The sequence below is a fragment of the Patagioenas fasciata genome, chromosome 5 (genome assembly GCF_037038585.1).
Source record: "Patagioenas fasciata isolate bPatFas1 chromosome 5, bPatFas1.hap1, whole genome shotgun sequence".
Classification (NCBI taxonomy): domain Eukaryota; kingdom Metazoa; phylum Chordata; class Aves; order Columbiformes; family Columbidae; genus Patagioenas; species Patagioenas fasciata.
This window is the reverse complement of record NC_092524.1, coordinates 23,844,171-23,854,647: the sequence shown is the minus strand read 5'-3', so window position 1 is coordinate 23,854,647 and position 10,477 is coordinate 23,844,171. Positions and strand designations below refer to the sequence as shown.

The window sequence follows — 10,477 nt, the reverse complement described above, 5'->3', positions numbered from 1 at the left end:
TGACTTGTCGAAACTGTGGGCCTGCTGGTATTAATGATTATTTACTGGTGACTTCAGTGAGGCCAAGAATTCACCCAATAAAACTCTACTAATACATATTATACTATATACTGAAGTTACCACAGAAATCTAAAATGTTTATGAAGCAACAAGCTACATGGCAGAGTTTGAATGTACTTTGTATAGTGAGACAACCATATGGCACTCTAAGTCCTGTTTTAGGAGCACAAGTTTACATTTTAGAGTAAACAGACTACAATAAAAATATAATTTAAAAGTTCCAACTACCTTTCCTATATCTTCCTATAGTAAATTAGCATGTTGATACCACTATGTGCTCTTAAGAAGTACTACAATATAAATGTTAAAAAATATTTTTTTAAAGCTTGTGAGATCAAAGTTTGCTTCTTTAGTAAGTATTTTATAAAAAAATAACTGAACTTTGTCCCAAAACACTTACCCAAGTGTCTCACTGATGAATCTTTACTTTAAAAAGCCAAAGGACCATCAATAAATTAACCAAACCTTCTAAAAAAGTGACAAACAGAACAAATAGCCATGCTTCTGTTTGCAGGAACTGTCATAACTCTCCAGAATCATATTCATTTCAAAATACTACTTTATATAAAACCTTGTTTACTTTCACTTTCTCACAAACAACATTCTAAGACCAAAATATACTGAAGACCCTTCTTTGAAATTTGTGTTTGCTTTCATCTCACGTAACAACTGGTAAATGCATCACTGCATTGCCTCTTGTAAACTCCCAACAGACATGGTGTTTATTAAACTCCACTCAGTACATTTAACAGGGAGTGTAAAAGTGGTCATTTCAGACTTCCCTGTGTCTCTACAGGCCTGCAAAAGAAGCTGCCTACTTGCAGGAAGACACCATCACAAACTCAATACCAAATGCACTCTACATTTAGAGTTCTGCTGAATCGTTGCTTTCTGATACCTCCAATGGCATGGAGACACCTGAACTTTCCTCTGGATCAATGGTGAAGCCCTGGCTTTTTAATGTTTTATGAGCATTCATGAACTTCTGAAGGTACTTAGACGTATATAACCAGTGATGTTTCAAGACATCCTCCATCTCGTAGCATTTAGACTGCCTGGCATTCATTTTTCGGAACCTCCTAAATAGTTTATTTCCAGACTCATTTCCTTCACTTGCCCAGGCCCCAATGGACCCATCTCTCTCAATTATTTCAGGAACATGAGCAAGGGTTTTGTGGAAATAATTTGTAATCTTGCCTTCATATCTGTACTTGAACTTTGTAGACAGGAGCTCAGCAAAACTCTGTGAATTGTAGCTATACTGGCACAGCAATTCTGGACACTCCTTGGCAGGGCATGAAGATCGCCACACTGGCTTCATCTTCAGATAAAGGTCCATTAATTCTTTTAGGGCTTCATGCCTTTCCTCACACTTTATTAATTCACATACTGCCTCTACTGTCTCTTTGGACATGAGCTTTCTAGCAAAATTTCCACTCATCCTCATCATAGGCTTCAGGTTCATCTTCTTCCTGAGGTGTTTGTCAAGAGTCAACTGCCACCTCTTCCGCTCCTCTTTAGATGCATCAGGATTCTTGTAAACTTCACCGATCTCCATCTGGAAAATCCTGTAGAATTCTGTTGCATTGCCAATGTCGCAGTGCAATGCATCTATGGAGGGAACAGTCTCAATAAAAGGTTTGGCTGAAACACCCTTCACTCTGTCACGGAGCTCATCAACAGATTCATGATATGGATTGGACCTCCATATTTCATATCTCTCCAGATTTTCGGCATGGCTTCTGGTTATGGAGTGTAAGACCAAATTCTGGGACGCCTCCAAACGGGTTGCATCACACAGGGTACAAATATAAGTGGAACCTGAAGCTTCCAGCCCTTCCACTTCCCGCACAAGTTTCTCATCATATCCTGTACCCCTAAAGATGAATTTGAATGTTCTCAGGATGCCTCCAATTTCAAGCAGTAGTTCACTGTTTTTCATAGCCTCTCTTTCTGCTATGAGGGGGCTCAAGATTGCTGTCAGAGTTTCATGATCTGATTCGTCAGCCAGCATAAGGCACAAGGGCTTGCAACACAACTCTGAATTGGGCTTTACTTCTTCAAAGATCCTCTTGATTTCATTCCCATGTGCGATAGCAATGTTCATGATTGTGAAAGAAAAGCGAACAGCCTTCTCTGGGACAGCAGGCCCACTTCCATGCTTCTCGCTGACATCTCCCATTCCATCACAGGACTCTTTTACTACCACAGTGAAAGGACCGTTCAAATAGTCATCCAGGTTTTTTGCTTTCATGCCTTCCAAGATCTCCTCCTCCATGTCTTTTAAAGCACAAACCAAGGCTGCATCATATCGGAATCTCTTTGCAATTGTGTCTACTGGGTAGTCATCAATTGAGACTGACAATCCTGATAGTCCATCTATAATTCCTACTTCTGTATTAGTGGATACATTTTTCAAGGGAGGTTTCCACTCGAATGGATGATAACCTGGTAGGAGGGCTTTCTCAGCTGTGCGAAGAGCATGCAAAGGTTGGAAGATCTGCCTCCCAGTGACAGCTTTTACCGTTCTATACATTTTATGATATTGGCTACAGCTGAGAAACGTGTTGACTCGGATTGCCAGGCAGACAGCAGGGTGAAGTCCAGATCCCCTCCCTTGCATTATAGCCTCCAATTCATCTGCTTGTTTGTGTTCATTTTTAGCTCTTAAAGCTAGCAGGAACAAAGTCATACATACAGCCTTTATGTCACCGCCCTCTTCTTTCTCAGCAAAAGCCTTGACTTGACGTTTCAGTTCTCTCAGACGATGTTTCTGAGCTCTCCTGGTCAAAGACAGGAGATGCTGCCTTGGCCGGCCGCCTTTATTTATGTGGCTGTAGAGCTCTCTATCTTTCATCTCCTTGTGGCTGGAGAGGTGTTGGCTGTATTTTCCATACAAGATCTCTTCATCACATTCCTTTACAGGGCATCTTATACTCAAGTTATCAAGAATGTTTAGGAAGGATTTGACTGGGGTTACCAGGTCAGTAGGAAAGCAAGGATACCAGCAGGATGGGCAATAGCTGCCCATAACCTTGATATATTTAAGGATGCAAGTTCTGCAAAACAAGTGCCTACATGTTGTTTCCACTGGATCTGCCAAAATATGCTCACAGATCTGGCAAGAGATGGATTTAATGAAATCTACCGGGTAATCAACTGCAAGCAGCTTGGTGCTGAGATGTATGTTCTTGCAATTGATTCTCTCTTTCATTACATTTTTGTTGTTTATCTGTGCTTGGTTCTTTACACCTCTGCTTATTTGAGCGCATTCTGCAAGGGTCTTCACACGTTTGTCATGTTGTACACTGGGTGGCTGGCTTTTTCTCTTAACTCCCCGACTGGTAGTGTGGCATATAACACAGTTTGGGGAGTGGGGTTGCCACTCCATTGTGCTGTTCCTAGGAAAATATACTTCACATGGAGTATTACTGAATTTGCTATGGATAATACTCCAGCAGTTGTGACAAAATCTAGTGGGATGGATAGTATCAACATCCCCTCGAACATCAATCTTAAAAACCTTAGCAATAAGATCTGGCCAAGAGGTTGCTTTTTTCTCTTTCTTTCTCAGAAGGCAGAGAGTTTCATCATCCACTGGCCCATGCACTGGATGAGTTCTCTTGTAACAACCAGTTTGAAGCGAAACTCCACAGATACGGCAAAGTTGCCTCAGATTGTTCTGATGAGCTTCATTGTCTTGTGTTTTCATGCCATCTTTCTCAAGTGCCTGCCTATTGCCCATTAAGTCCATCTTTTCTCCTTTTGGCACTGTTTCATCTTTATGCGGTATGACTTTTTTGCATGAAGAAGCAATCTCTTCTGCCTGATCTTTGTTTATGTGCTGGCTGTTATCAGAAGGTATTTTTTTAAATGGTCTCACTTTAAAGAGTTTGAATTTCCATTCAGAAAATTTTGTATATGGATGCTGAATTTCTTCAGGCAGGTCCATTTGTGAGTCTACTGACATGTGCAATGTGGCACAAACCAGATTACCTGAGAAAGAGAAAGAAGCTGTAAGTTAGCTTATCTTCCAAAATTAATAATAATGCCATGGTTTTTCATAGAACAGTTCTAATCACTTGAACTGGGAAATTCTTTGAAAGTGTGCTACTTGTCCAAGATGCTTACTGAATTGAGAGGCTCAGACATGACTGTCCACTCAGTATCTCTGATAAGCACCCAAATGTGTTTTGACTTTGATCCTGAAGCATTCACATGTCTATTAGATCACCAATCCACCTTACACAAAGCTATTAATCATCCAGTACAAATATCCAAATCTGCCCCTTCCTTCTTATACCTGACTGACCTTACCATAAGGAAAGCTACTATAGACGACAGAATTACATTCTGAAAGTTTGGTGACTTTTTAATATGAAACTGCACTCAGTTGGTGTCTGAAATATAGATTTTTTTTTCTGCCTCATGCTCTATCAGCAAGACCAATGTGCTCACACCACTTGTTAGTCCTTGATCTGAAGTGTCTAATACCTGCCATTCTACACCGGCAGAGCAGCACATACTACTTCATGACAGTGTAGATTTTATTAGGGAACCAGTTTTGTAAAATACTTTAGCATGTGCTTAATGAATGTGAGTAGCTCCATTAAAGCAGGAGGAATATATCCTCTGTTGATGCAAAGTGCTACAGTTCTCTGGACTCTAAAGGAGATTTATGCTGGCTGCATATTTGCTCCAGAGAGAATATTTATACATTGTAAATTAGTAGTCTAAGTACTCTGCTGAGAACTCTCTCTGTAAGGATAAATGGTACTGGAAAGCTGAAAAATTCTGTTCAAATTTGACCCCGATTTTAGCTTTCAGAGAAATGCAGCCAAAAGTAATATGAATGTCGTTGCCATGGAAATATGGTTTTGTATAAAAATAAATACAAGACTTTCACCTCATACATTGAAACTTTTGCTATAGCATCAGACTTAGAAAACAAAATTGTGTAGAAACAACAATAGAAGTGACTATTTCATTACCTAACTATGAGAGGTGCACAAAGTGAACAGACAGTATAGAGAAGACTCAATTACATTTTCTGATTTATCTTATTTTTTTACTGATATGGTTGGTATGAGTAATAAAAATTAGGGAAACTCTACATTAATATTATATGCTAGAACTGGAAATCATGTGAGTACAGCTGTGGTTTCTTTAACTGATTATATTGCCACTTAGCAATTCACATAATTTGCTCAGTATCTCAGTTCAGTATCTATTAGGAAGATGTGTGTCATAAGAAATACATACAAGTCATAGTCTTACGTCATGATGCCCAGCGTGTTTCTGATATTATTTCATTTATAACCTTTCAATAAAGCATCATTTCAGTACGGTCTTACAGAATCCATTGGGAAAGGACTGCATGCTTTGATTAAGTTTCAAATCCAGGATAACGTATCAGTCTGATAGCTCTTTCCTTAAGGGCTGTGTTTAACTTCAAGATCACTCATTAGGCCTCGGCAACTAAAATTTAGGTTTGTTTTCTTCCCAGCTTCTCTTCATTTCGTCCCACTGAGAACAAGCTGCCCATACTGTTTCCCCATCTGCCTGCATTGCTTCGTCCAGCTGCCTACACTGCTAAGTATCTCCGTCCACACCGTGGTCCCCTGCTGTCCATCACTGATCCAGCCTGGCAACATGCTTGCTTGTGTTCTGCTATTCATAGATCTGTGATGTGCAGCTGTGCCCAGATGTATTTAGAGCATTATAGCTATCTTGCTTTCTTGGCTGCATCCTGTGACAGACTTCATAAAATCTATCCACTGAGCAACAACCCATTTGCCCCTGAATAGTCCTGTGTTTCTGTTACCTGCAGAGTAATTGTATAGCTAGTTGCCTTATACTGTCCGCAAATCCTTTTCTTCTACCTAGCAGTCTATGAAATTATGTGTAATTTCATCATCTCCAGCAGCACCTTCAGAACCTCTTATACCATGAGCAATGATGCTTCCTCAGAGCAGTAGCTAAATCATTGTAAAGAAACAGCCAGCACGGAGTACATTTAGAGCAAAATATTAAATACTTTCACTAGTCTTCTAACTCTTCTTTCACTGTTGCCACCATAGTGCCATACTCATCTCCAAACCCGTGACATAACACTTGCTACTAATCACCAGCTCCGATGAATCAGACAGGGCTTACCCCTGCTAAAAGTTCAAGCATTGTGTTAATTTTTTTTCTCTTTCATTGAGCATGCCCTGGAAGAAGTGGATGACAAAGAAGCCCTCTCAGGTGACCTGCAGCAGATAATCGTTGCCAACTTATCAATTGCTGACTACTTATCAAATGCTTTGAATTGCCTAGCTCCTAGGCAGCAGAGACTTCAGCAGCAATCTTGGGAGAGCTAGAAGCATTCCTAGTGCTAGAAACATTTCCTGCTACTCATGCTAAATTTTCCTGTGTTCTGTTATTCTAGCTGGGGGTCACACTGAACAATCTTTCTTCTCCCTGCCTACCCAACTCAGATTCTTAGGAAGTGAACCCTTGACATGAACCCCAGCTGTGGTCATTTAATCAACTCTGACAGCTGTGTTCAATATCACCTCTTCTTATCTTGAAAAGGGAAAAGAAATCCCTTTTCTTCCCAGATCACACATTTCATACATTTCTGGAGATAAGCAAGATTGCAATTCTTTTACTTACATCAAGGAAGGTCTTCCTTTATAGATAGTCTCACCAAAATGAACACAACAACCTCTGAGGTGAGGAAGCACATATAGAATAAAATCATTGACATCCACATTAAACCAAGAAAAGGAACCAACATTCCAATGTCCTACAAGCATCTGGGATGCTGTCATTAGGACTGCCAGCCTACCTTTAGCTCACTGTCAGTTTGAAGAGCTGCTGCGATGTCTGCCCAGTTTGCTCCAAATGTCGAGCTTGTTCACTTTTTCTCATGCATGCTCTTGCTCTTTCTGTGTTCTCTCTGCTTTTTAAAGACACTGAGTGCTGTTTATCTTACTTAGCCCTGTCCCTCCGAGCTCCCAATACCACCCTGGTGCTAACCACAGGTTACTTCAACTAAACACAATACAGAACTCTGAAATCCAGGTGGCACCTGGCAATTTATGAGGCTTAACCACAAAATTCGTATAAACAATGTGTGAGACCTCTGGGCTCTGAGATAAATATGCAGACTCTCTCTGAAAAGCACCTGCACTGTTTTATAACACGAAGTTTTGCATTTTGCTTTCTTTATAGTTTCAGAGCTGTTTTCTTCACTGTTAACTCTCAGAGAGGAGAACTTGGTATCTGGTCACACCACTATGGCACATCAAAGCTAATTCAATGGACACCAATGGTCCACTTCCTCAGGTCAACAGCAGCCAACCTTCTGGGGTTTAAGTGAGTTGACAATGGGGATCTCAAAATATCCTTTCTTCTGATAGCAGTGTTTATTATAATTTTCAAGGATATTAGCTCTTTGGTGATGTGCGTCCAGGGTCTTGAAGGCCCTGGGAGGGTGAAGGGAGGACGAATCAACAATATAAAAGCTAGTTATATACATATTGAGTAGCTGGTAGATACCACACCATGCCACAAGTGGCCACAAAGAGTAGGCAGTAAAGTATTTTTTTCTGGAGAAGCCCAGTCAAACACCCATGCTTAGTTTCCACAGAGCAACTGTCTCAAAAACTGACTCAAATTGGAAAGAAACCAAATTTTGACATACAAGGGCACCCTGAAAGTTTCAATTTCCAAAATAATATTGTGCAAAAATTCTAGCAATCTATCAAGTCCTTCCAAATGTGAACAGGAGTTCACACTGCAGAAGTGGGAATTTGAAATAGCAGCATAACTACATAAGCACCTACCCAAGCTTCCCTTTCTCAGGCAGCTTTGTGATCCTACAGGACACAAATCCATTTCTGACTTGCACGCTTTTCCTTGACAAGGCGACTATGAGGGAGGACACTGTGCTTTCACTGCAGCTCGAGATCTCCCAGTTAATACGACTCCTACTGGTCAGTGTCTTACAAACACTGATAGTAGCCAGAGGGAAAATCAGCAAACATTGTAATATTTGACATCTGCTATAGCTAAAAGAGGTAAGGAGATTCTCTTTCTATTATCCCCTCTGATCTTATGATGCTTCCAATTCTTAGAATCATAGAATCGTATAGGTTGGAAAAGACACTTAAGGTCAAGTCCAACCATAAACCTAACATTGCCAAGCCCATCACTAAACCATGTCCCTAAGCACCACATGAAGAAGTCTTTTAAATACCTCCGGCACTGGTGACTCCACCAGTTACCCAGGCAACCTGTTTCAATGCTTGACAACCCTTTCTGTGAAGAAATTTTTTCCTAATATCCAATCTAAACCTCCCCCAGTGGAACTTGAGGCCATTTCCTCTTGTCCTATCGCTTGCTACTTGCGAAAAGGGACTGACACCCACCTCACTGCAACCTCCTTTCAGGTAGTTGTAGAGAGTGATAAGGTCTCCTCTGAGCCTCCTTTTCTCCAGGCTGAACAGCTCCAGTTCCCTCAGCTGTTCCTCTAAGACTTGTGCCCCAGACCCTTCACCAGTTTTGTTGTCCTTCTCTGAAGTCACACCAGCACCTCAATGTCTTTCTTGTAGTGAGGTGCCCAAAACCAAACCCATTATTCAAGGTGGGGCCTCACCAGTGTCTAGTACAGGGGAACGATTCACTTCCCTGGTCCTGCTGGCCATACTATTCCTGATGCAAGCCAGCAAGCTGTTGGCCTTTTTGGCCACCTGGGCACACTGCTGGCTCATGTTCAGCCAACTGTCCAATCAACACCCCCAGGTCCTTTTCCACCAGGCAGCTTTCCAGCCACTCTTCCCCAAGCCATTCTTGTAAGATGATGTCTTGAAGAAGTCCTGAGTCTGTGTGCCACAGAGAGGCAAACAGTCCCTCAGGAACAAAGTGTAATGATTCATGCCAAAGCAAGTAATATATGGAGAAAGTAAACAAAGTATGTATGGAGTGTGTAATGCATGGAGAAAGGAAACAAAGTTTGGGGCCAAACCCTGATATCCTTGCTCAGATGCTGACTCACACAAAACCCTAATGTGAAATAAATCCCAATCAGAAACAATCAATGGAAGTGTCAGAATAAGACAGAACAGAATTCATAGAGGTTATTCCAGGCCAAGGGAGTGTGGGGCAAAGATGTCATGGCTGAGGCATTTATAGACCTCTGAGAGCACTAGATGGCAAGGTTCTGAGCTCAGCTCTTCTGCTGTCACAGTTTTGCCTGTACTTCCTAAAAACTTGCCTATTTACACTATTCACTCCCTAGCATTTGGAGAGACGTTTTCAAATATATATCAGATTGGGCTGCAATACCAGGTATCAATCAGAGTCATGCTCTGCAGTTACATACCAGTTTCTTCCCTTATCTTGAAATGGCAGATGCAGTTCCTTGAAAGTATGCATTGTTGGTACTGAGGGATTTGAGGCTCTTTGAGAAGCAGTTCAGCAAATCTCTCCCTCTGGGGTGCTTATTCAAAACTTCACCCAGATAGGTGGCTACCTGCCCTGTTTCCCTGGGATCCTGAGCTCTTATGCAAACACCACTGTACAGGCAGCAGCTTAGTTATCCAGGGAACCACGTGAGCATATGTAAGCCTAGTCAAGTGCTTTACTTCCAAAGTACCCAGGAAATCACCTTGAAAAATCATTGTCTCGTAGGGATACTGCAGGCTACTGAAGGTTTTAATTGATCTTGAATTGCTACAGCTTTGGGTGAGTTTTACGTCTGAGCATAATTGCTCAACAGTTAGAGCTGCACAGATCCAGTGATGGAAAATGTTTTCGCTGTGCAATTGGCACCATCGAGTGGAGAAGAGCATTTTTGCACTGGTTTATGTTACAGCATGAGCATTAATACGTGATTATGAGCTTAAGCTTCCCACAAACCATTCAGATTTGGAAACTGCTCTGAATAAAGACATTACATTTACACTTGGAATAAAACCTCCAGATAAATTCCTTGAATCCTTAATTAAAATAAGCTGGACATGAGTGCTCTGGGTACCTTAAAGATTACTAAAAATAGTATTTTTCAGCCATAGGAAACACTCCATCTAAGGACATACATGTTACAAAGCTATCTAATGATAAATTTCCTCATTTTACAGCTACTGAAAGTGACACAGAGTTTGTTCACTTGGCAGAAGAAAAAGGGTAGCTCTGAAATTCTGCCAGTTGTCCAGGAAAGACTGCACAAAGTTTTATTTTTTTTATTTATTCTCAATATAACCATTTCTTTCTTGTGGTATGTTGGAGCTCTGTTTGATGACCCAGGTATCTCTCTCCTCTAACTCTTAGCTTCCTGTCAGGTTCTAACAAAAAAATGTTTTGGGCAAAAACAATGCTTGGAATGGCATGTTAGGGTCTGGCATGCACCTTTGCTCCAGAAGTAGGACTC

At 41.1% G+C, this 10,477-nt stretch overlaps 1 protein-coding gene across 1 annotated transcript; it reads right to left on the bottom strand.

Annotated features, from left to right (window-relative positions):
* Positions 1–699: 699 nt before the first annotated feature.
* On the bottom strand, positions 700–6,993 carry RAG1 (recombination activating 1). The gene is made up of 2 exons (XM_065838674.2): positions 6,893–6,993; positions 700–4,056 (listed from the first exon to the last, which is right to left on the bottom strand). The coding sequence occupies exon 2, from the start codon at positions 4,028–4,030 to the stop codon at positions 926–928; it is 3,105 nt and encodes a 1,034-aa protein (XP_065694746.1). The 5' UTR covers positions 4,031–4,056; positions 6,893–6,993; the 3' UTR covers positions 700–925.
* Positions 6,994–10,477: the final 3,484 nt, after the last annotated feature.

Coding starts and splice junctions, on each gene's coding strand:
- RAG1 (XM_065838674.2), bottom strand. CDS start 4,030: ATGTCAGTAGACTCACAAATGGACCTGCCTGAAGAAATTCAGCATCCA.